General features: G+C 35.9%; 1 protein-coding gene across 1 annotated transcript; it reads right to left on the reverse strand.

The window, feature by feature from the left end:
* On the reverse strand, positions 1–26,209 carry LOC123691464 (echinoderm microtubule-associated protein-like CG42247). The gene is made up of 19 exons (XM_045635867.1): positions 25,712–26,209; positions 15,524–15,706; positions 14,260–14,376; positions 13,857–13,984; positions 13,285–13,409; positions 12,403–12,541; positions 11,045–11,194; positions 10,217–10,388; positions 8,636–8,731; positions 6,448–6,585; positions 5,732–5,863; positions 5,398–5,526; positions 4,940–5,068; positions 4,380–4,508; positions 2,347–2,509; positions 1,926–2,108; positions 1,736–1,831; positions 1,546–1,660; positions 1–1,390 (listed from the first exon to the last, which is right to left on the reverse strand). Exons 1-19 carry the CDS (start codon positions 26,207–26,209, stop codon positions 1,237–1,239), a joined length of 2,976 nt encoding a protein of 991 aa, XP_045491823.1. The 3' UTR covers positions 1–1,236.
* Positions 26,210–26,751: the final 542 nt, after the last annotated feature.

Below are 26,751 nucleotides of genomic sequence, written 5' to 3' on the forward strand. Positions count from 1 at the left end.
CAAAAATTGCTCTTGCGCGCTAGCTCTAACGCTTCGAAAGATACATTTTTTTTTTTGAGTTGCCATTAATAATAACGATTTACAGAAACAATGTTTTAATAAGATCCCGTTTCTTGTACAATTTGAAAAAGTCATATGTAGGTACCTACACGAATTAACAATGGCAGTGTAAACGATTTTGATAATCAAAAGTAATTTCTTTAATCTTAAAGATATCTAAGAAGAAATTTTGGTTATGGAATTTTTCTGGGACATTATTATTCGTTTCTTGATTGTCATGTTGTATTTGCATCAATGAATCCAAGATATACTCCAGTACGTATTATTAAAATTATTTTATTTCGATTTAAAAATTTTGTGGAATGCACAACGAACTAAGACGACGTTGATAATGTCTTCTCAGGACAATTATAAAACGATTCAAACTTAATGGCGGTTCGGAAGTTAGGTGCAGGTGCGAGTGCGGTTCGCACAGGTCCCATAACGTCCCGCTAATACCTAAAATTGTTTTCTACGCATCGGATCGTACGATGTTCCGAGCCGCCTGGACTTCAATCTAGTTCGTCCATATGAAGGGTTAAAACGACGATTTACAAAGTGATCTTTAATATAATTTACCATGTCTCATCTAGCATTGACAAACGTTCGGTGATGATTGCTGGTATCTTAGTTTAGCTCAATACTGCCTTCAATATAGTTCATCCATATTTAGCATAAAAAAGACATCAATCCAGTACAATGCGGTCTTCTATTTACCTAGTTTACCCCTATTAAAACAACTTTATCGATCTGCAATCCAGTTCATCCATATCTAGCATTTAGACAAGGTTTATCAATGAGGTCTTCAATTCAGTTAACCCACAATAAAACAACATTCACAATCGTCAATACAGTTTACCCATAAATAATGGAAAGACCATTACCGCGGGCTTCAATAAAACGAGCATCGGCGTCTTCAATCCAGGATCCAGTTCATCCTGGATATTAAAATAACGGATTCGCCTTCAATCCAATTCAATACGGCCGACAATCCAGTTTAATACGATCTTCAATCCAGTTTACCCCTATCAAACAACGTTATCGGTCTTCAATCCAGTTCAATACGGTCTAAGATGGAGATCAATAGGGTCTTCAATCCAGTTCCTCCATATTCATCACACGGTAGGACGGTGCGGGTGTGTGCGGGGTGGGAGTGGGGGGGTCGAGTATAACAGCGGGCACCCGCGCGCCCCACCGCTAGTCGTCCGCCAGCTCCCACAGCATGAGGGCCGCGTCGCTGCCCCCGGAGGAGACTATGCAGCGGTCGTTGAAGAGGAACCGCGCGGAGTATACGGATCCAGTGTATACTTTTACCTCGTTGTACTCCGCTTTCGGACTGGCGCATGGGTACCTGTAAAGACATGTGTTAATTTTGAACATACGAATTGAAGGGGTGTGAAATGTATTAATAAGACTTTGACATAGGAATTGTATTTTTGGCAAAATTATATAAGAGAAGGTAAGGAATTTAGAGATGTTTTTGATATACAATAAAATAAAATTTACCTGAATAATCGAAGATATCCATCAGAATCTCCGCTTATAAGAAGATCATGTGCAGCAGAACGGCTTGAAGTAGTTATTAATGACGTCATTGGATAGAATCGGTTGTTCCACATTCCTGTAACAGTTGAAATAAGAATGTATTTTGTACTTACCAAAACAACAAAATTATATATTCAAAGCTGAAATTTACCTGATACCAGGAAGCCAATGGTCGAATTGTATGTAGACCACTTGACATCTTTCATTGCCATTGGACTTTTTTCTGGTGATAAGGCTTTAATATCCCCTAAAAATATGGAAAAATATGATAACATAAATGCAAAAATGAATCATTATTGTAACTTATTATTTTTAAATTAAATGCAATTGAGGGTACTTACAAAATGCTAGGTCATAGTCGGCAGTGACTGTCTGCAAGTAGTTGCCATCCAGACTCCAATCGAGTTGGACGAGTGGTTGCGCGCCGCGGATTTTATTCCACTTTTTGTATGAAAAGCCATCGCGGGACACTCGGAATAGGTAGATACTGCCGTTTTGTGAACCGATGGCTAGCACATCGCCGGCTAGAATAGAAAGAATTATTATTTAATATAATTTAAAAAGAAAGCAGTAAAAGTACCTAACTTTAATGATGATATGTTTACTTTGTTAATAATATGTTGGTTATGTTTTAGTACCTTACACCTCGTTCTTTTTGGTTATCATGTACCTACCTTCGCCTGTAGGTACTATATCATTGAATGTGTATCACGTTGTCTATATGTTCTCCACGTCATAGCACTGTATCGGCGTTATACCCACCGGTGTTGTACTGCAAGCAGTTGAGCGGCGAGCCGCACACGCGCACGGTGCACACGGGCGCGCCCGCGTCCGCGTTGTGCACGACCAGGTGCCCCTCTGCGCTGCCCGCCGCTAGAGCCGCGCCGCTCGGGTGCCAGCTCAGCGACACGCATTCGTACCCAACCTGGACGTTATATCGCTTATAATTACACATAAATACACATAGTACAATACAACAAGTGATAACTGCGTTAAAATTAACCGACTTCAAACTTGCACTTGCAACATATACAAATACAGACAAAAATGCTCATAAAATAAAAACTACTGGGCCTATCCGAATAAAATTTTTATGGGACCAATTCGACACCATCCCGCATCGATCAAAAAAAGAATCACGTAAAGCGATTCAGAAACCTCGGAGTAATCGGTGTACATACATAAAAAAAACATACCGACCGAATTGATAACCTCCTCCTTTTTTTGAAGTCGGTTAAAAATGGTCTGTGACTCGATAAACATGTAACTTTTCAATGGTTAAAGAATTTCGGAAATCGATCGAGTGGTTTTTGTGTTAAATTGTCACAAACAAAAACTATTTCCTCTAGACTCTTGAGTCTAGACCAATTTTCGATTCCGCTCCGCCGGAGACAAAAGGTTAAAAAGCTCCGAAATAGAAAATATTATAGTCTATAACACTCAGAAATGTTGGATCTTTCTATTAGTGAAAAAACAATTCTTCCGAAGCAACTATGCCAACCGAATGCCTACATCTTGTGTAGAAACAATACACTATTAACTATGGCTACGGCGCGGTAACGTCGCGCCAGTCGCTCGTCACGTGTTTGTCGTGCGGCGCTCGCCTCTACATGTCACCATGGAGTAAGTAGTAGGTACTACGTATATGTAAATTAAAGACATATTGTGTGACATGTCAAGTTATAAACTAGGTCCATGTATTGTATGTATTTTACTTCAAAATAAAATACTTAAATAAATTAATAAAATTACGTATGATCTCTAAATATATCAATTAGGATAGATGGAAAAGCGATGAAAATAACATTTATAGGTAAATTTCCGTAAGTAAGCACGTAGTACTCCCAAACTGATAATGCGCATAGAAAAATTCGTCACTGTTCGGCAACTGTCATATTCCCCGAACCTCCGAAGACGATATGTATATAGAGTGGTTAATGTATTTTCTTCATGCATAGTTTATTAGAATTATGAGTTTTATCAAAGAGATCAAAGAGATAACTAACGAAATTTGTTTCGATAATTCAATGTAAGTTAATAGCGAGGATAAGCCACACGATTGCGAATATATATTTGTTGTATTGATTTACTCGGAAAATTCTATACTTAGAACTATTAAAGTGTTAAACACTACTGGTAACTTACTGAAGCTGGCGTAATGATGGATGTATGGAAGGTTAAAATAAGACAATGTTTATATTTAAAAAAATGATTTTCTAACACTGGTTTACATTTAAATTGTAGAAATCTAATCATTAAAATCTCAGTCCAAAGGATTTACAGAATCAGGGATTATCTCTATTTCTGATATCGTAGAATGATCAGTACTTTCATTATGCTCTTATTAATTTTCACTTTCCCCACTGTTATCTGCTACCTGTGTAAATAATCATTTTATGAGACGACTGACGGATTTTTGAATTTTTTGACTGACAGGCTACCGTCACCTATCGCCCGAATTGTTTTCGATTGTGTATGATTCTAAATTGACTCCTGTTTCATTCGAACAAGGTGCAAGATGGAAGTGCATTGTTTAGGACACTTACGATTCAATGATTCAGGGTGATTCGGGTGTTTCTGGAAATACGATAATTAGCGAAGATCTGCATGCGCATTATTAATTTTGAAGTACTGTAGGTACCTATTAGGCAAAAGTAAAACAAGAGAAAGTCCAAAAAATAATTCTTAGATCTAAATCCATTCCACGAACTTATGGTGATCCATCCACCAACATATTATGGGAAACTGAGACAAAAAAGATTAAGAGAAGGCAGTTATTACAATAACATAGTCACCTGTGTAGCAAACATAAGCTTATGTCCTTTCCACAAGGCGATGTTCTTGTCATGTCCGGCTGTTGCGAACATTTCGTCATCAGGGTGGACCGCTACACCCATTAGTGATTTGTAATGTCCGAACACTACCTAAAATTATTTTTAGAATTATTTTTAATAGTAAAGATATCCGAACACTACCTAAAATTATTTTTAGAATTATTTTTAATAGTATATTTAGTCGCGTACTGTTTGGTGTAAGTATAATAAATCATGTAATGTTAAGTAAAGTTTATCAGACATGAAAATTTAGTACAATGCTCACCTTTTTCATATTTAGTTTTTATAGCATTGAAATGCTTTATTTATTATAAGATAGAAAAATGGCTCGGAAAACGCGGATTTGAATCCCGCCTCGTGTAAATTTTTTTTTTCTTTAAAAATATTATAGGTAATTCTCACTCATTTATAGTTTGGGTATAGTTTATGTTGCAAAAATATAGGTACCATTTTTTACAACAAATAACTTTACAATTTGTATTTATTTTTTACAATCAATTTATTGTGTTTTTAAAACTTACTTGGTTAAACCGCCTTTGCAAGGACCCCTCCATGATATTGTTCCTTGTTGTCCCCACATAGAGATTGCCGTCATTTCTTCCTGGTCTTTGAGGGTAGATGGTACGAACACCTCCCGCTGAGTCGGGGAGCTAAAAAGATTTCAATTTAAAATACGTGTCAGAAGTGAAACTTCTTTGGCAAGATTCGAAGGTACCATAATCGTCACTACTCCATGACGCAACGATATTGCCATGACGCGACCTTGAAATTCTCAGCGCGCCTAAAGAAGTTTCACTTCGAAAGAAATACACAAACTACAAAATTTACACTAAAATCCAAATCAACAAGAGCAACATTCAGATGAATTTATATAAATTACAGAGAAAATTTCTTAAAGGAAAATTACAATAAGAGGTAATTTTAACATAGAAAAGATTATTGTAAATCAATAGTTACTTCAAAAACTAGATTGCTATACCTTTGTCTCTGTTATTCTCTTATAGTTTTGTAACGAATCCCAAGCCGCAATCTTTCTGTCTCTTTCTCCACCAGATATAAGAGTTCCTTCAGAGAGCATGACCAGTGAACTAATGCCCTTTATGTGAGCCTGAAACACAAAATTAGCAAAAAAGGAGTTTTAGTGAAAAGTTTATAACTATTTCAATTTATAAGCAAAATAAAGATATTACATTAATTTGTGATCTAACTTGAACTGTAAGAGTCAAATATTTACTATGTGGACCATTCGTCATAAGTTCATTTAATATATTAAATTTTACAAAATATGAGAAGTTCATAAAATACTTATTTACCTCAAATTCCATACGAACAAAGTACGCTCCATCGCTATCTACGCTGTAAATAGTGATGAAGCCATCGCTATCAGCTGTGACCACGTCGCCATCTTGTTCGAATTGTAGTGCGGTCACGTGGGTTCGAGATGGCTGAAATTTAAGTTAGGTTAAATATTGAAATTGATTAAAATTCTACTATCATCTTCTCGTTAAATCTGATTTTATTCGAAAGCTTCTATTTACTAATAGGATATTGAAAGAACTTTAACTGAATTAATAGTTTTTAATCAAGCCAAAAAGAATGTCGCGTCACACTACACTCTTCCCGCGCAATCGACTGACATCTGCCAGCATTAGGGAGGGGACGTTTCCGCGACTAGTGATGTACGTTCTTGATTTCCTCTAACATTACATATAAGAGACGGCTATTAAAAAGATTAATATTTAAACATAAAGAAAATAGTAAAGACAAATAGATGAAAATTTCCATAGGATTTGTTATATTCTGTGTTCTAGCTTAAGAAGATTTTTCTGGCATTTAGTTGATGTCTTTATACTAGTTGAAGTTCTTCTTGAAGATGGGAGTTGACATTCTTTATGATACCTCTAGACTGGTTGAAGTTCTTCTTTTAGTTAAAGAAGAGACCACCATTTCCATAGATACCTAGTTAACTACCTACTGCAAATATGGCCTCTTTTTTAGCTTATAGGTACACTTTTTAATTTATACTCACAGGTTTGATAATATCAGTTCGTTCAAAGAACCCGTCTTTGCGCCGATTCCAAAACGCGAGGTGTCCTTTACCATGCGTGATGAGTAAGTTATCGTCGAGAGGATGGAAAGCCGCTCCTGTTAGCTCTTCTTGAAGTGTCTGTAAGGAATTTAGCTTTTTAAGATCATACTAGTGACTTAATGTGAAAATCGTTACGAACAATGTGTAGAAATCTTATTAATTATTAATTTAATGAAAAATTAAATGTGGGTATGTAAGAGAATACCTATGTATTAAGTATATTAGGGGAGTGAAATTTGAGATGGTAATGTCAAAAAAATTAAACGTGAAATATTTATTACGGGGACAAACATTTAGGTTAAAATACATACCTACTCAAATTTTAAATAGTTTCGTATATTTATGGAAATAAACTATAAAGTACCATGATTATATTTTGATATTTCTTTTAAAGCTTTTTTAGTTCATGACTGTCCAACTTTTATTTCAACTTTTATTTCGTATGTTTCAAATAAATTCAATATTTCTTATCTCTATTCGATATTTCTTTTAAAGCTTTTTTAGTTCATGACTGTCCAACTTTTATTTCAACTTTTATTTCGTATGTTTCAAATAAATTCAATAGAGACGGAGGTCGCTGGTCGTGGCGTCGCGTGACACATCAGAAATAAACTAATTCTTAGTATTCGTTGTTTCATTATCAAATCGTCATTTTTATTGTTTGAAATGCGTTAAGGTACACGACGTGCAGTACGCTTGTATTTTATGTTTTTTGTATATCGTATCATACTTTTTTTTATCAATGTCCGATTTGTATGGTAAGTACAATTGTGTTGCATAAAATGTAACCACTATCATAATTTCAAAAGTATGTTAAGCTGACACTACGATAGCATCTAAATTCCTTAGAGTATATCAATTTCATATTACTAAAATCAAAACGGATGTTGACCTAAATTGAATTTTCACATATCGCTCTATTATAAAACAAAGTCTTCCTCCGCGTCTGTTTGTTCGCATAAACTCAAAAACTACTACACATATATATTTTCATTTTGTTTTTTCCAATGGATTGCGTGGTTTTCGAGATGAATTTAGGATAGTTAAGATATTTATTCATCTAAATGGAGTTTTCCAAACCAATATCCAACGAATCATCTTAAAAAACGAGACACATAAAAATATATCTCGTCTATACGTTGACACATCACGTGATAAAACGAAAGTGCACAATGGCGACAATCGCAAGCTCAATCTAAGTTTACGGTGAACCTTGAGACTTACAAGGTTTCTGATCACGTCATTGTTTGTTATTTATTTGGAAATAAATGGTAGAATGTTAGGAATTTCACACAGTTATATTAGTTTTAGTTTGCTATTGAAGCGATAGCGCATTCATTAAAAAAAACCGGCCATACTATGGGGATCCCCATTAATACTTTACTTAATTTTTATTTGCTGTTATAGCGGCAACGGAAATACATCATTTGTGAAAATTTCAGCTTTCTAGCTATCACGGTTTATGAGATACAGCTTGGAGACAGACAGACAGACAGACAACGAAGTCTCAGTAATAGGGTCCCGTTTTACCCTTTGGGTATGGAACCCTTATAACGGAATGCATTGTGTAATTTAAAGATACCGCTAAATACAAGCTACTAGTGGTCCGCCCCAGCTTCGCCCGTGGTAGGTACATATTTCGCAATAAAAGGTAGCCTATGTCCTTTCTCGGGTATCAAAATATCCATACCAAATTTCATGCAAATTGGTTCAGTAGTTTAGGCGTGATTGAGTAACAGACAGACAGACAGAGTTACTTTCGCATTTATAATATTAGTATGGATTATTATATCGTAATGTAAAATAATATTGCATATCATTGAAATGGGCGTGTGTCGCTTATCATCTGGTTACATGTCTGTGAAAGTGTATTGCTTTAAAAATAGATTGGAACAATAATCGAGAATATTATAGAAAATTTCCAGCATACTCTATATTCTGGATTAATTAAACTGGTTCTTTTTAGTTTTTTTCCTATGTTCCCCGATTTCTCTTAGATGCCATGGATTGTTTACGAAAATTCTTGTTTATATAACGTATTGGGGACAAAATATGTACTTGTATTAAATATGTCTGTAAGCTTAAACTAAAACTAACTATGGGATTAAATATTATATAAAATACTTACAGCAACTTTTCCGAGCAAGTGTCCCCACTGCCACTGCCATACAGACAGTATACTCTCCCGCCCACTGTCTACCGCCATAACGTAACTGCCTCCATTCTGAAAGAAAAGGAATCGTGTATGTTTCACGAGTAGACATAATAAATCAAAATTCTGGATAATATAAGAGAGAAATACATAGAAATATGGGATGTCTGCATGTATATTTGAAACAAAGTCAAGAAAGTTCTGTTAATTACATGAGTTATAACTCAAGAACGACAGAAGGGATTTAAATGATTTTTGGTTTGTTGGATTTGAGCTTGCACGTTAGCTAAATACATCAATTGCTATAATGTAGCTAAGGGTCGGTCACACTGGGAGCTATAACACTCACGAGCTGCGAGAAGGCGACAGCAGCGACGCCCGCCTCGAACTCGGCCATGCCGAACACGTGGAGCGTCTGTAGCGTGTCCGTGCTCCAGATGCGCTATACTTGTGGCTATAGCACTGCAAGGGTCGGTCACACTGGGAGCTATAACACTCACGAGCTGCGAGAAGGCGACAGCAGCGACGCCCGCCTCGAACTCGGCCATGCCGAACACGTGGAGCGTCTGTAGCGTGTCCGTGCTCCAGATGCGCTATACTTGTGGCTATAGCACTGCAAGGGTCGGTCACACTGGGAGCTATAACACTCACGAGCTGCGAGAAGGCGACAGCAGCGACGCCCGCCTCGAACTCGGCCATGCCGAACACGTGGAGCGTCTGTAGCGTGTCCGTGCTCCAGATGCGCTATACTTGTGGCTATAGCACTGCAAGGGTCGGTCACACTGGGAGCTATAACACTCACGAGCTGCGAGAAGGCGACAGCAGCGACGCCCGCCTCGAACTCGGCCATGCCGAACACGTGGAGCGTCTGTAGCGTGTCCGTGCTCCAGATGCGCTATACTTGTGGCTATAGCACTGCAAGGGTCGGTCACACTGGGAGCTATAACACTCACGAGCTGCGAGAAGGCGACAGCAGCGACGCCCGCCTCGAACTCGGCCATGCCGAACACGTGGAGCGTCTGTAGCGTGTCCGTGCTCCAGATGCGCTATACTTGTGGCTATAGCACTGCAAGGGTCGGTCACACTGGGAGCTATAACACTCACGAGCTGCGAGAAGGCGACAGCAGCGACGCCCGCCTCGAACTCGGCCATGCCGAACACGTGGAGCGTCTGTAGCGTGTCCGTGCTCCAGATGCGCTATACTTGTGGCTATAGCACTGCAAGGGTCGGTCACACTGGGAGCTATAACACTCACGAGCTGCGAGAAGGCGACAGCAGCGACGCCCGCCTCGAACTCGGCCATGCCGAACACGTGGAGCGTCTGTAGCGTGTCCGTGCTCCAGATGCGCTATACTTGTGGCTATAGCACTGCAAGGGTCGGTCACACTGGGAGCTATAACACTCACGAGCTGCGAGAAGGCGACAGCAGCGACGCCCGCCTCGAACTCGGCCATGCCGAACACGTGGAGCGTCTGTAGCGTGTCCGTGCTCCAGATGCGCTATACTTGTGGCTATAGCACTGCAAGGGTCGGTCACACTGGGAGCTATAACACTCACGAGCTGCGAGAAGGCGACAGCAGCGACGCCCGCCTCGAACTCGGCCATGCCGAACACGTGGAGCGTCTGTAGCGTGTCCGTGCTCCAGATGCGCACGTGCGCTTGTGCGCGTCGCCCGCGGCCTGCTCGCTGACCGCTCGCTACTAGCTCGCGAGAGGGGTGGAGTTCCATACTAAGTGTCAAAGAGAATTTGTATTAGCATCGACACAATATGATAATGTACAAAGTTTGAAAGTCCAGTATAATTTTATATTTTTGGTTTTATGGCATTCGAATGCTTTATAAATATGTATAATTTTATAATAAATTTTATAAAATTCAACAAAAAAGTCGTGTTCCATCGATTCAATATTGTTATCATTGAAAAATGTTTCGTATTGGTTGAGATACCTAGTTGTTAATTATCTCAATAGATGGCACACGGTGTGTCGATTAGACACATAAAACTGAAAAGAATAGAATAAATTCGATTGCTCTGGCGGGTCCGAGTTGGTCAAGCGTCCGCCCCGGATTGGCGTGAAAGGATGCGGGTTCGAGTCCCGCCTCGTGATCGATTTTTTTCTATTCTTTATAAATTTATAGTCCTGTATATAGTGTAGGAGAAAACTATTACCGTTCTTATGCAGGGTGGGATAGACAAAGCAAAAATCTAGACAATCGATATGTAAATAGAAATAATGCATTTTATTTTTCGAAAAATAGATTCGATTCCTGAAAGGAGAACAATTTTTTTAATAAGTTTAGTCGCAAAATAAATCACATCGTTAAAATTACGAAAATCCACTTTTAGACATAAAAACAAATCAAAAATTATAATCAAAATCTCACCACATAATATCTTCAGTGTGACCAATGTAGTGCCTCTGTGAGTCCTCATCCCGATCATACATAACGGCCACTGCAGCTACGTAGTATAGCAGTTCACCGGTGGGAAGGACCCAGAGGTTCTTACGGGAATCTGACCCTCGGTAGCCATATCTGTTTAAAATAAATAATATTCTAGTTTTATGGCATTCAAATGCTTTGTTATGTACTTTTTTTTAGCTTCTTTCGCGGGCCTTGAGCGCGGGGACCAAATCGAGAAATTCCGTAACGAAAAAACCTCACGCTCCCCACTCCGACGGGCGGAGGTGTGGCTTGAAGGCATAGCATGCAATACATGCTTTACCGCGGCAGTCCCCGAGTGACACACGTCTTTTTTTTTTTAAATAGGCGAATAAATGAAGTAGTTGACCCAAAAAATGGTATCCTAACTTCACGTGAAATTTTAAAAATTCTTCTGCAAAAAAGGTAGGTACCTAATTTGCGAAATCAGTCCACTTTTTCACGCGTGGAAATAGGAACTTCTTGTCATATGCCATTTCATCTACAAGTTATAGGGTAGTTACAATGTTCAAGGCTTTTGGCTTAAATTTATTATATTATCTATTAATCAGATAAGTTTGTCCGTGAATTATTACGTCAATAAATGGAAAAAAAAAACATTTAAACTAATTTAGGCTTCCTAATTAGATTCGGAACATAAAGGAAACATATTTGAAAGGAATACAATTTACTTTCAGTCGAAAATTATTTCGCATGAATTTGCTTTTACGTCACACATTCCAAAGTGCAACTGCTGCCAAGTTTTTAGTTTCCAAGTAAGCTTTTTTGTGCTAAATCCGAACATGCTAAATGTACCTATATTAAATTCTGTTGAAACAATAACTGCTGAAGTACGAAAACTACGAAAAATTTGAGAAATACGTAAGGCACAGATAATATTATACTAAAAATAGACAAATTTTAATATGAGAAAAGGATTAATGTCAAATGAGCACTTTATCAAGAAGCATTTCTCACTTTGGTGAAAATAAATAATTATGTACTAAAGGACTTAATTAATTAACATTTCTGAGTGTGGTGTAAATTAATCTATACTTAATATTATAAATCTGAAGAGTTTGTTTGTTTGAACGCGCTAATCTCAGGGACTACTGGTCCAATTTGAAAAATTCGTTATATAAATTATGTTGTATATATTGTGTTAGATAGCCCATTTATCAAGGAAGGCTATAGGGCCCTCCTTGATAAATGGGCTATAGTAAAGGCTATAAATCATCACGCTAAGACCCACAGCAGCGGAGCACTGCGGGTAAAACCGCGGGGCACAGCTAGTTACTTATACATATTTAAATACTACTTACACCCAGTCTAACTGCATTTTCTTATCCGGTGGAGAGTTATCTATAGGAGGATGGTGTATCGGCGGATAAAAAGTTCGTCGTAAACCACGGATCGTCACTCGCATTGGTTCTTCTTTCAATACTTCCAAGAGGGTGTAGTCTAAAATAAAAATTTATAGTTTACATAATGATTGTAACAGAGGCATAAGTATTACAGATCACTGGTAAGATATACATGACTCTGTTTAGGTTATCTATTTGAACCTTATTAGCACTACCTTTCCACCCGCAGCTTCGACCATGTCATTTCAGGGAAATTCCCGTCAGAGCGCGATGTTTAACCGCAGTAAAAAGTAGACTATCAGACTTTTCAGAATAATCGTACTATAAAATCGCTGTGTTGCGACGTGAAAGAAAGATAAATTAACAAAAAAACACACTTTAAAGTAAGTATATAAAAACCGCTATTTATGTCGATAGCCAATACTGGTAAAGTATGACATGTCAGACACCGCGCGTCTGTCACGCAAATGGGCGGTGACGATTCTAATAAGAACCTCCCATAAAATTGATATCGTGTGAAACTGTTAAGCATTAATCGAAAGACTAAACGAGTAGTAAGAATAAGATAAAAAGCAAAGTATTTTGAACTTAAGGTAGTGTGAATACTGATAAAATGAAAGTTGTGAATCACATTCTTAGAATCTCTAACTATTATTATTTCGAATAATAAGTCCTCTCAACTAAACAATATTATAGAATAACACGCACTAATAAACAATGTAGATGAGCACGAGGTACATCTAGAATATCTAAAGGCACAACAATTATTCACAAAATAAAAAATAATAATTAAGTCAGAATAATAAAATCCAAAAACAAGCAAAAAATAAATAGTCAGACCAGAATTCCGAATAATTTCTCCCTCAGGCGCATACAGTACGCGTGGTCTGCTTTTGCTTCGAGCGCGTCTCCCGCGTGTGTCGTCTGATATCGGGATCGCTGCTACGTTCGCTCTTGAACGGGATCTAACGTATAAATAATTTATAAGAAAAAATCAGTTAATAATTAACTTTTAGAAAGTTTAGTATCATAATTGAAGGGCTTAACGCTATCGTACATAACAAGTACCTATTAGTAGTAAGCTGGGTAGAGCAAGTGATCTTTCTGTGTAAGACAGACCACTGGTAGGTACACAAAGTTCGGGATAAAAATTTGTCATGTTGTAATAACCGACAGAAGAAAGGTATTTATGCAATTTAATATATTAAAGTAATGAGCATTAACATAATCTATTTTAAAACCGCAACTTCTCAGAAAACATGAATTGATGACCAAAAAGAAAACGAATATTTACTGTGAACATACGTATGCTACGAACTTCCTCAATCGAATCTAAAACTCCTAAAACATTTTACATTAACTATTTAGTCATCAAAACAATACAAAGAAAAATAAATAATATAATATACTACCGTCGTATCGGTGATTCTATAGGCAAAGCTGCTACTCCAGGACTCAAAGCAGGTGGAACCATCACATTCCCCAAGTAGAATGTTTCTACGTCAGCGAACTCGTTTCGAAGTTGGGAGAAACTTCGTACCTATTGTAGAACGTTTATTTATTAATAAACAAATATATTATCATTAAAAATGTGTAAAAAATTATAAAGAAAACATGTAAGTGTCGAAAGGTGATACCTAAATATACTCAAATTAACACAGAAGCTCATCTGCCCATGAGGACAATTGATCAGTGAAACCATTTTGAAATACATCTGCCCTTTATCGTTTATCTTTATCGTTTTGATTTAAATACACAATCAATTTAAGTTATTTCTTGTCGTAATTAGAAAAATAATAAAGAAGAACATCTTACTTCTTGTCCGTTAATAGTGTACATCCTCTTAGCTCCACTCATTTTCAATACTTGACCGAGATCTTCTAATACCTCTTCGAATGGTTGTGTTGTCCTTAGATTTAATAGCACGCGACACTGCAAACAAAATCAGGCTTTAGAAATGTTATGAAACCATAATAAAACGTTCACAACAAGAACGATACATTTTTAAATCATAATTCATAACTTGAATTCTTCAATCATCAAAACAATATCAAAAGTGGGGCTTTAATAAAATCATTTACCAAGGCCATAAAACTGAACCATACAGCACATAATTTATGACCTAAATGTGGAAATTGAAACTGTTTCACGTAGTTTATCGCCAAGGTTTTTGCATTGAAACCGTCCCAATAAACGGTATGAAAACCTTACTTTGGCTTCGCGTTTAGCGCCACTACTACCCTTCAATTTAGTTGCGATAAGGGCTCAGAAAAGTACACGTTTACTTAATCAAATTTTAATCGTTTCGTGCTAGTTTATTATAAATAGGATTTCATATCCAAGCTGTTTCATTGAAACTGGTTATTTTCTGACGTCTCACTTTTAATCAGCACACTGGATTTACTATTTGTTTCTAGAAGTTTCTAACGTAAAAATAAAATTAAAAATTGTACATTAAGAAGTATGAACACGTAAGCTGTGAAATATGTTTAGACACGAACGGATTGTCTTTAATAAAAATATGTTGGTTTTCTAGTAGGTATTCACGAAACAACGAAAGCTCGAATTTATGGACGGCAAATTCTATTTATGAGTTTATATCACATTTTGTCCACAATAGATAGGTAGTTAGTATCTTCTGAGCATTATCATTCACAGGTTTTATTCCTTAGAATGTAACAGTTTACTTAAAAATTAAGTTCAGTTTAACTATAAGTTATATATGCATAAGATATAAATTTTCAAATACAAATAAAGCAATCAATATCCATAAAACACGCTTAAACTCATGTAATTATTGCCTTTATAAAACAAAGTTTGTATTAAATCTTTCCCGGCTTTAAAGAGACTCAAAATATATTCTAATGGGCATTCTTCACAATGGGCAGCGTTGGCCCAAAAATGATCGTCCATGTTTGCCGCTATTACGATTATGAGAAAAACATCTACCACGACGGCCGATCATAGATATTTAGGCCCTCTACAATTATGATTGCCCAACGCTGCCCATTGTGAAGAGGTCCCACAAACAAGTCGGTTACATTCAAACATACAGCAATTAAAAGCATATTAAAATTACCTGTATAGAATGGTCCATATTATTAATGATCCGTATCACTCGACCACTAGACGGCTTGCCACCCCCCGGGGGAGGGGCGTCTGACTCCGCTACCGATTGCTTACGAGTGCCGGCGCGGGACCAGCCGCTGGCTGTGCTTGTACCACCGTACCACATGCCGTTCTTTTTGCCGTAGCTTGCTGCCTGGAGAAGGATATGAGCTTTAGGTTAAAAGTATGTGGCGATTAAAAAAAGACGTGTGGCACTCGGGGACTGCCGCGGTAAAGCTATTGCATAGCATGCCTTCAAGCCACACCTCCGTGCCTGTCGGAATGGGGGCGTGAGGTTTTTTCGTTACGGAATTTCTCGATTCGGTCCCCGCGCTCAAGGCCCACGATAGAAGCTATGCAATAGCTTAAAAAAAGAAGAAAGGTATAATCATAGTTTAGGCATAACTATATTCTTTTGTGCAAATGTGGTGTAAATTAGTGGGCTTTTTAATTTCATGAATTTGATGTTAGTTTTTTGGTGAATACAATAGTAATTAGACATAGCATAGATTATAGTTTTATGGCTTTGTTTGAGATTGTAGGCATTATTGCGTAATCTAGTGGAAATAAAATAAAGTTAACAAAAGGCGCTTTTCCATTCATAGAATCGTCGTAAAATAAATTTTAAAAATTTAAGATACAATCATTGAAACTTGTACCTGAAAGACAAATTTTAAGTAGAAAATGAGTGTAATTCAGATACCTAATATCATGTTGCATGTAGTATATAATACTTTAGCCTAATAATATTGTAGTGAATATATTAGTACCTATATCTATGAATAGTATCTTCTCACTTAAAAAGATCATCAAGCTTTTAATTAAAATTCAGACTTGCAAGTCATTTGCAAAACAAAGATTGCAGAAACCGAGCCGCTAATATAATTTAATACATAGTTAACAAAGTGAAAGTAATTTATCATGTTCTAGTACAGTTCGTGATTAACCTTTAAAGTTTTATGTAAATCATTTCGATACTTCATTGAGCGCGTGCGACTTGAACGTAACACATTTATCGTAGTTCATTAGAAATTTTATGGAAACATTGCTGTTACATTTCAGATGTTTTTTGTAATTTCTCAACGTTACGGCTTTTAACCCAGATTGTATAACCTAATTCCAAGCAAATTATACGAAGGAATGTTTATTACCACGCAAGAAAGACGACAAAATATTTTGCGAAAAATTTTTTTTTAAAGAATGTTGCGATGTTGGTTATGTTTTGTGTTTGCGTCGATCGTTTGCCCACATAAAATATTAAATAATAATATTTGATTGAATAATTAACGTAGAGATCGTTTTAATTGATAATATGTTGTATTGGCAAATTTTAAAGGTTTATGTATAGGTATTATAAGTTCACCTACTTACAATATTTATCATATAGTTACCTACCTAAATGAAAAATAAAATTATATAAATTATAAAATATTAATAACAGTTTATTTATGTGATTGGTGTGTTAAATGTTTATGGTAGGTACCGATTATAATTAATTGGCCTGTTAAGTTAAATCTCTATACCTAGGTACTAGCATAGGTATCAAGAATTACAAAGTATTTAAATTATTATGAGTAGAAAGAATTATTACAAAATAATTATTAAAAATTTAAATTTAAATAATTTAAAAATAATACACCGCTGCTCGTAAAAACTCACCGTGAGATTGTCAGTGATTCTCAAATTCTCCGCACTTTTCGCGTAATAACGGATCCTTATTCGTGATATTTTGCACTAGTGTAGGGAACGGCGAGCGACTGACCACTGGCCGGGGTAAACAAATCCGACTGGATAAATCCTTGGCCGATAGCCGACCGTACCTCAAGGACAAAGCTTATCGTTTTCACGCGTGCAATTAGAATATCCAACCCGAATGACCCCTTGGTACCCGTCACGTAAAAACTTTCGGTGGATTTTAAGAATGCTTTGTTTCTCTCAAAGGGTCTTCTGTAGTGGTTTTTGTTTTGTACTCTAGAGCGTGTACAAGCGATGAGGGAATATGTCGCGAGCGAGGTCACGTCAGAAATTGCTGCATAGAAAACGGACTGCGGTGTTTTACGCGATTAATACTTTCGGTATATCAGTTAATTGACTTCTTTGTGTTCTGTGTCACATTATAGAAACAATTAAGATCGTTAAGATATTAGATCTTCGTTTTTGTATAACGTAATTGCTTCATTTGATAGGTGTTTTTGTAATTCATTTACTCTCGAAAGATTTTATATATAACTAGATAAAACATAGAATAGATTATAATTTGTATTTGTTTAAGGCGCTCCCTTAATTTCCCTTTGCTAAAGCAGAGGAAAAAAATGAAAAAATGCATTGCTTAGGCGCTCTGGAAAAGCCGGGCCATATTTTAGAATAAATTTCAATTGACGCTACATTAAAATGTATTTTTATAACTAGCTAAGCGTTTATGCGTTTATGTAATTATCGCTCGCTAAAATTTTGAATACCATACAGTCTGTGTAAGTGTTTGCATGTGTGATTATTGTCACCATAAGCACATATACACATTACCAATCTACGAGTGATTTTTTATACATCATTCTACATGTGATATGTATGCGATAAAATACAACTTACTGGCGGTGGCGTGTAGACTGGCAGTGAAATGACGGTGAAGGCGTCGTCGTCGCTGTCCACCATCGAATTAGCTAACCAGCGGTATCTGCTTGGGCGCCACACGTTTATTTCTTTTGATAACTAACGTCTTTAATGTAAGCGCTTTTTACGCTGCAAATCTCTTATTACGGATGCGCTTTTACGCTGGATTTTTCCGTGGTTTTAGACAAACAGTTAAGCGCTTTCTACGCTGCAAATCTCTTATTACGGATGCAAGCGCTTTTACGCTGGATTTTTTTTGGCTTTTTTTATTTTAAATATGTTTTCGGGGTTCTGTGAATGGGACAACAACGATAGGTACGTATGAATTGATATGGTTAGTAAATGAAAATGTGCCATGTGCGTGCGCAGCCAAGATACTGCGTGTTTGAAATGAATGTATAATATGTATTGAGTAAATTGTTAATGTATGTATGATTGTACGGGCGTGTTATGTATGTATGGCGTATGATATTATTACTTTTTAACCGACTTCAAAAAAAAGGAGGAGGTTATCAATTCGGTCGGTATGTTTTTTTTTTATACGTATGTACACCGATTTCTCCGAGTTTTCTGAACCGATTTACGTGATTCTTTTTTTGTTCGATGCGGAATGGTGTCGAATTGGTCCCATAAAAATTTTATTCGGATAGGCCCAGTAGTTTTTATTTTATGAGCATTTTTCTGTTTATTAAGTTTGGGAACTTCTGTCAAATGTGGCTCGATACAATTGGTTTTTTGGTTGGTAAATAGAATATATTAACAACTACCACATCGTAAAGTTTTAGCAATTTCATAAATAGTTAACGAACGTGCAATTTAAAACTTAAAATAAGAATATCAATTTTATGAGCAAAGAAAAGCTTTCTAGAAAAATCATTCGTAAATAGCGATTTTAGACGTGAAGACTTTTTGAAATGCTTCAATATCATAAAAATGTATAATATTTCTTCACGTTTATCTATAAATAAATCCACACGCGAGCTTTCATATAAATATTTTGGATAACTCTTTTTGAACGACTTCTCTATTGTTTAAGTTTTCACGAAGAGATTTGAACTCAAAGAATAATTCCAAATTAAAAAGGATTTCAGATAGTTCAGATAATTAACACATCTATCCAAAAACACAGTTAAAAATATCTTACCAAAATTCTTGAGCAGTAGGTATATCTTTAAAGTTTATGAATATTAATTATTTTTTACATGTTTTGACTCCGGAAGGGATGATGTTAAAAATCACGTAAGTATCTATAGCATTTATGATTTTTTTATATATATGTATAATATGAAACAATTTTAAATACTATATACTATTCTGTGGTTTTCGTTGTTATATTTTATTACATCAAATATCCCGAATTTTCATCGTCTAAATTCAAATTTTTTTTACAAAACGAGATTGTATTTACCGACTTGGCTGAATAATAAATAATTATTTAATTACTCGTTTAAATGTCACTCGCGTTCAGTACCTCCACTCAAGTTCAAGTACCTAGCTATCATGCTCTGAGTAAAGCCTTGTTCATAATGAACCAGGTTTGTACTGAAAGATTCCTTCTACATATAAGCGTAGGGTTTTTGAAGATGGATGTATGTCTGTTGCTCGAAGAAAAGCTCTCTAACTTTAACGATTGTTTTAAATAGTTTATTGGCGATTGATTCTGAGCTGATTGCAATTTTTTTACTATTTTCAGGTCTTATTAACAGTTTTTCTGTGATTTTATAATTTAGATTAGATATCCCGGTCACCTGATGTAATACTTAACAATCTTTATTAATAGGGAGATACATTATATGCGAAACATGGATCGAACAGTCGTTATTGTTTTCATGTTTATGTGATCATGGGTTTAGTATAATGATAACTTTTTAGTATTTAACATAAAACGGATATGACGTGGGTTCAATGCAAATGAAACAATTTGCATACAGTGCAACTTCACATCAAAAGATATATGATTCAATGATACCATGCATTCGCTTTTAAATTTAATATTGTTTGTATCAAATATATGAGCTCGTAAACAAAATGAATTCACGAACGAACGAATGCTATAATGTATGAATATCAAGCAATGGAAGCTTAAATATTTATGAAGTATGAAGAATTTCGTTACGTGTTTAATTTAATTTTCCCAATTTCTGATTAAGAACCGTTATATACTGGTATACGAGGGTTAAAGACTTTAATTAGATGTAAAGACTTTTATCACTATCACAAAGACACTGAATGCACCGAGCTCTATCGAACAATTAAGACCATATAAAAGAAACGTCGTAGTTCCTAGACTCCATATGGGGTACTAGGCCCCACAACAGCTGATAGAACCGCACTAACAAAACAAAGCCACCGCGACTTATCACAGAAGGCACTCAGCGCCAACATCACGTACGCGGAAATAAACTGTATGCTAATGAAATAGAGTTCCTATTTCCCATTACGAGGTATGCGAATGAGACGGCGGGTAACGATCAACTATTTGGATTTGAATACATTGTTGGGAGGGGCTGGTTCTGTCCAAGGTCGCTCTCTACAGTCCACGCAAGTTATACTGCCCACCGTAAGTAAAGCCTGATACACATCGACGATATACAATTAGAACCCCTTTATGGAGGTCTCACGTGTAACTAAGAGCCACAATGTCACGAAGGGACCGCGCGATAAGCTTAAGATTACGCATAACGAAATTAAGAATATTAGGCGAAGGTTGGAGAGACCTTGATCCATTTTTTTAATTTGGTACTTGTGACATAATGAAATATTGTTGGTTTTCGTGATAATATTTGCTCTAATAATAAATAAGCAGTTATTGTTAATGACGTGGGGAAATAAAACAAATACGTTTCAGTTACAACGCTCTATTAACCTAAATTAATTTCGGGTTGATATAGGTTAATAGGGCAATTTTACCAAACCAAGGATTTGAGATACATAAATTTGGTTAAAATTGTTATTTCTCTACAATGTAAAGTTGTTAGAATTAAATTATAGGTAGAGTTTAAGCAAATTTGTTAGTTATTTTGCATATTTGACGCATGATAATAATTAGGTGAGAATTAGCGATAGTTACGACGAGATAATAAAATCTGGAAATTTTCTAAAGCTTTGACTACAAGAAAAGTATACACGGATTACTCATATTTCCAACCAGCCTAAACTTCATACATTTTATTAGTTTAAATGTACATCAAAAAAATATTAACTATTGTAATAATACAAAAATTCATCAATACATATGTTCGCAGCCTTACATCGCGATTTACTGACCGTTCGGACGTCTGACCTAAATCCCTAATTTCGACAGGCCCTGCCCGATACAATGCGATCGCTCCGAGCCCGGAAAATGCAGTTTATGCATTGCCATGCAATCTGTATCGATAACGTATTAAGTTTCAAGGAATTTCTAAACGTTTTCCTGTAGGTTAGGTTTGGAGAGCCTCGTTTTACATAGAGGATGTCCGATAGTTATAATATATTCATGCTCATCTCAATAAAAAGATTAATTTTAGTTATTTTATAACATTGAATGTGTAAGGTTTTTGCTGGAAGATGCCCAGTTTGTTACAGTATGTACATAGATTGTCGTAATCGAATTCTGTAATTGATATATATACTAATAGTTATTTACCGCCTGCTTGGTACATTTGTTGAAGCGTGGGCGTAGAACCCAGAGACGAAGAAAAAAAATGTCTCAGTGTGGCAGGACACAGAAGGCTGATCACCTACATATCCCTAAAAGAAAATCGAACAGTGGAACAGATGTATGAATAATGCATCTGCCCCTTACCCCACTAGAGGACACGGGACTTTACTTAATGGTTACTTATTATTGAAGCATTTATAAGCTATCTAGAGGTAGAGACATGATTGTTTATTCTTTCAGTATAATATGACATCGTAATTACGTAACCGAAAGCTACAGTATAACCGAGTTCTCTCGTACCCCACATTTCAATTAGAACACCTTCATTAGACACCAATGACTAATGTTATTTTACCCTAAATAAATATACAAAATTACCTTTTCAATTATACGTTTGGAGCAGTATTACATAAGAAAATCAGTAACCTAAGATAATTATATATTATAACTAGATTTCCGCACACGGATTCGCCCGCATTTTCAAAGAAATACGCATAGTTCCCGTTTCTGTGGGATTTACGGGATAAAAAGTAGCCTATGCCTTATTCTGGGTCTTCGGCTCCTTACATACCAAGTTTCATTGTAATCGTTTCAGTAGTATTTGCGTGAAAGAGTAACAAACAACCATCCTCACATTTCGCGTTTATAATATTAGTAAGATTTGTTATTACCATATCAAGACACAAAAATGTTAATTGTATTGCGGAATAAACGTTAAGGTTTTATAGCAATATTGTGACGCATGACTCTGCTTCAATTAACAAATATTTGTGCTTTCTTTAGCCGCCTTATATTTGACCTACAGTTAAAGTTATTATTAGTTAAGTAATTGAAATTATATATTACTGAGAATCTGTTTATTGGAAGCTTTTATGAATGTAAAGTAAATAGATATTATATACCTGTGTATATGTTTAACAGTCGGTTTATTTTATGTACCTTGCCACAGTGATGGTATAGTTAATTTGTAGGGAGCGAAAATGACACTCAATGTTTCGGTTACATAACTGCAAACATCCAATATATTATGTAACTGTTTTATAGTTCAATTTGAATATAGTTGATCATTAAATGTAAATGTAACTAATAATTGTTGAGTTTTCACATTAGATGCATTTTTTAATCGTCTATGCTATGTCTTTAAATTTTTTAATCTATTCTATTGGCTACTAAATGCTTAAATTTCAGAGTCTTAAATAATAGCTTTGGTCGAAATTGTATCTGCAACATGACTTCACAGGCACGCCTTGGTCGTTAAGATGCCGCATTTTTACTTTAACATAACTAAGGTGTGAAAGGCATTTACTTAAGTACCTAATATAATAAGCTAGAGGTTATTTATTGTTAACTGGTTATGCCATGTTATCTTGGTAATACCGAACGCGATATATTTCTATACACAATGTATTTTAAACAAGGTATATTTATGTAAAGAGTAAGAATCGATTAAATGTAACAAATAAACTTAATTTAATTTTCACAATTATTCAAAATCATAACAAATAATATGTATCATCTTCCTCCAATTCCATGTATCGATAAACATAGTTAGCTTAGGCAAGATAGCAATCGCATCACTTTATTTATAACTAGCTTCCGCCCGCGACTCCGTCCGCGCGGATGTCGGTCTTTGCGTGGATGGTTTATTTCTCCATTTTGAGTAACTCGGACAATGACATCTTATAAATATCTATTGGACCCAAATACGGCTAGGTCTATAATAATACGCAACGTGTGTTCGCGGTACCTACTACAGAACAACGTCTATGGATAACTGAAAAATTGAGATTAATTTTTTTTCTACGTATTTTTCCAGGATAAAAAGTATCCTATTTTACGCCCAGGATAATAAGGTATAATTATACCAAGTTTCATCGAAATCGAACCGGTAGTTTTCACGTGATGTCTTCACATACAGACAGACAGACAGACAGACAGACAAAAATTTTTTTAATCACATATTTGGGTTTGGTATCGATCCAGTAACAGCTATTTATTTTTTCAATATTTTCAATGTACAGAATTGACCCTTCTACAGATTTATTATATGTATAGATAATCACATTTTATAATAATCGTTGATTTATTAAACCTTTACTACAAGTTACGCGGATATTACGTGCTACGCCTCTACGCCGCTACAACGCTACGGTCATCTACGATACTACGAATATGCTACGCAACTTGAATAAACGAGATTTATATACATTATTCACACGGTAATGTTTTATTCATGATTCTACATTTGCGTAGTAATTGATATTATGAAAATTTCATACGTGATAGCTTAATTATAGTAGTTTTAATTAAAAGGGTCGCCAAACAAGCAATATATAAATTGTAAGTATAAGATCAAGTTTGAATTGTGAACAGAAATAAATACTTAAACAAAAATAAGTAAGATTTATTAATTGAGATAATTTATAGATTAAGTATCATAGACATCACACAGCTTGTTTCAAATTTAAACATAAACATTTTACAATTTAAAAAAGCTTTAACTAATCAAGCATATTGTTATCAAACCGAAGCCAGTAAAACTGTGTCACACAACGTGTTTTAAACAAAGAAACATTTCATTCCGCAGGAGTATAGTGAACACAAAGCATTAATTTCATTGCGGCAGTAGCTCATGCGTTTAAAGATTAGATGTTAAGGTTCTACCGTGATGCATTGTAAGTGCAAGGTGGAGCATTGCCCTCTGAAACGATGCCAGCCGGCCGCTTGCTTGTGTTCATATTCTATATACAGCTTAGTTTGAATTCATTTATTCACTTAAGTTTTAAATAATTAACGCTTTTAACGTTAGTGTTGTCTTGGAAAAGGTGGAATTGGATATAGCTTATTGACACAGGATATCGAGTTTTTGTTATTTAAGATAAAATTTCTACCAATGTTTTTGTTTATTTAGTTAGATACGTCTCGTCCTCGATAAAAGATAAAAGAAAATAATGAAAACTGTCTATATATCTAGTACGATGTCGTGTTTACTGTCTGGTAATATATCATAATTATATTCTGTAAAAGCTATTCACGAAAACGTGCCCTGTTATGTAATTAAAGAAACTGCAGAACTGTATACCTGCACCAATTTTCCATGCAACTAAATAAAAATATAATAATACATAATCAGAGCAATCAAGAGTTTTCAGAAACGAATACAACAAACATTAGGTTCTGCGTAATTATTCGGTTTCCTTAAACGATATAACATCGTTTAGTTTGAATTTGTTTGCAATTTGTTTCTTGTATCGAAGAAAAATGGTTATGTAATCAAAATGCAAATAGTGAGGACTCGAACGGTGCGTGCCTTATCCTGTGACCTAAATCTGGGCAAGGACGTAGCCTCGAACGGAGTGATTTAAACTAAATACCCTAAATATTATAGTTACGATTATTGGGTGCTTGATGAGGGCCAAATGATGAGGATTGGTGAGAGTTAGCTATGGGATATTGTTTGCAATATCTAGTGACTGCGTTTGTCAGCTTTGTATATTTTGTAATTCACAAAATTAATTGACATTATCATATTATTTATAGGAAGGCGTTTATCGTTATTATTTAGGAAGACAATTTATAGTTTTATTTATATTGTTAGTACTAACTACTAACTAACGTCATAATATTTTGTACATGTATGAAAAAACTCGAGGCTTATAATTTGGCTATAAAATACAAAAATTAAGTAGAAACAAATGAGACAGGACGTGGCATTATTTACTACGTGTTATTAAAATATTAGAAGTAAAGCAAATGGTGTGATTGTATCGCGCCACGTTAACTTATATACTTCTTTTGGCACGGGTCACGCACGGCTCATGTGCTCATGACTAATTATTTCAACTTACCTTTAATTTATAACCTATTACCAAGAAAATAAAACGAGGTCAGATATGAAATACTTACTTTGAACGTCTTGTACGACGACACGACGTAGGACGCCCCGTCTTCTAGCTCCTCCAGTCTATATTTCCGATCGCCATCCATCCCAAAGATGAATCTTGCACCACGTGGAAGCTCCAATCTCTCAGACAATCTATCTAGCAACGCGTCCATGGACACCAAGTCTCTACCCGGCTTGAATCGGAATTCTACGCCGGGATGAAACGGATCCCCATTCCGATAGAACGTCACCCGTCTGGCCTTCCAGTAATTGAGGTTTGCATATCGACTGACCGGTTCTGGTCTAACTGGTCGTACAGTGGCTTCGGAACCCTCGGATATATCATCTGTTCTTTGCGGTGGAGACGCTGGACGTGATGCGCGCCATTCTGATTCCTTTTCATCGTCAGATGCTGCCTGCTGGTCTTGTTCCTGTGGTACGGGGTCCACTGGAGGCGGCTCGGCGACCTGCGAACGAGTGCGTGGTTTTGGACGCGGTTTGTTTTGCAGACGACGCGACATTACGCGCGAAAATTCAGCGGTCGACTGGGCAATGAGTGGTCAGTGACGTTGCGGTTACTCCATCGACTACGCATGAAATAGATAGGCTCATTCATGCTATTTAATTCTAACATGACCTTCAGTTTGCAAAGTTTTTATACTATAGTAACACGTGTCGAACTCAAAGACGTATACAGTACGGCTTCACAAATTGTTTTTAATTATACAACATTCGTGAGTAAGAAACTTAGACATTTATGAATGTAAAATTATGTCCAATTATGTTAATATTAGGTCAGCACTGCAATTTTTCAAGTTAACCTAACGTCAAGTAATCAATAGATCTTTTTGATAACTTTAACTAGTTGTAGGCTTACTGCGTGACTAAGTAACTTTAAGCATGACCACGAGGGTTCTAGCGGACTTCGAGTTATAAGAAATACTGCAATAATAATATGATTCATTCATGAAATACATTTTATTGTTCTAACTAAATAGTAAGCAATTTAAATTTTCTTGAATTTTGCAAATAAACGGGAATAATTAACACTCCAATTTATATC

The sequence above is a fragment of the Colias croceus genome, chromosome 4, assembly GCF_905220415.1.
Source record: "Colias croceus chromosome 4, ilColCroc2.1".
NCBI lineage: Eukaryota > Metazoa > Arthropoda > Insecta > Lepidoptera > Pieridae > Colias > Colias croceus.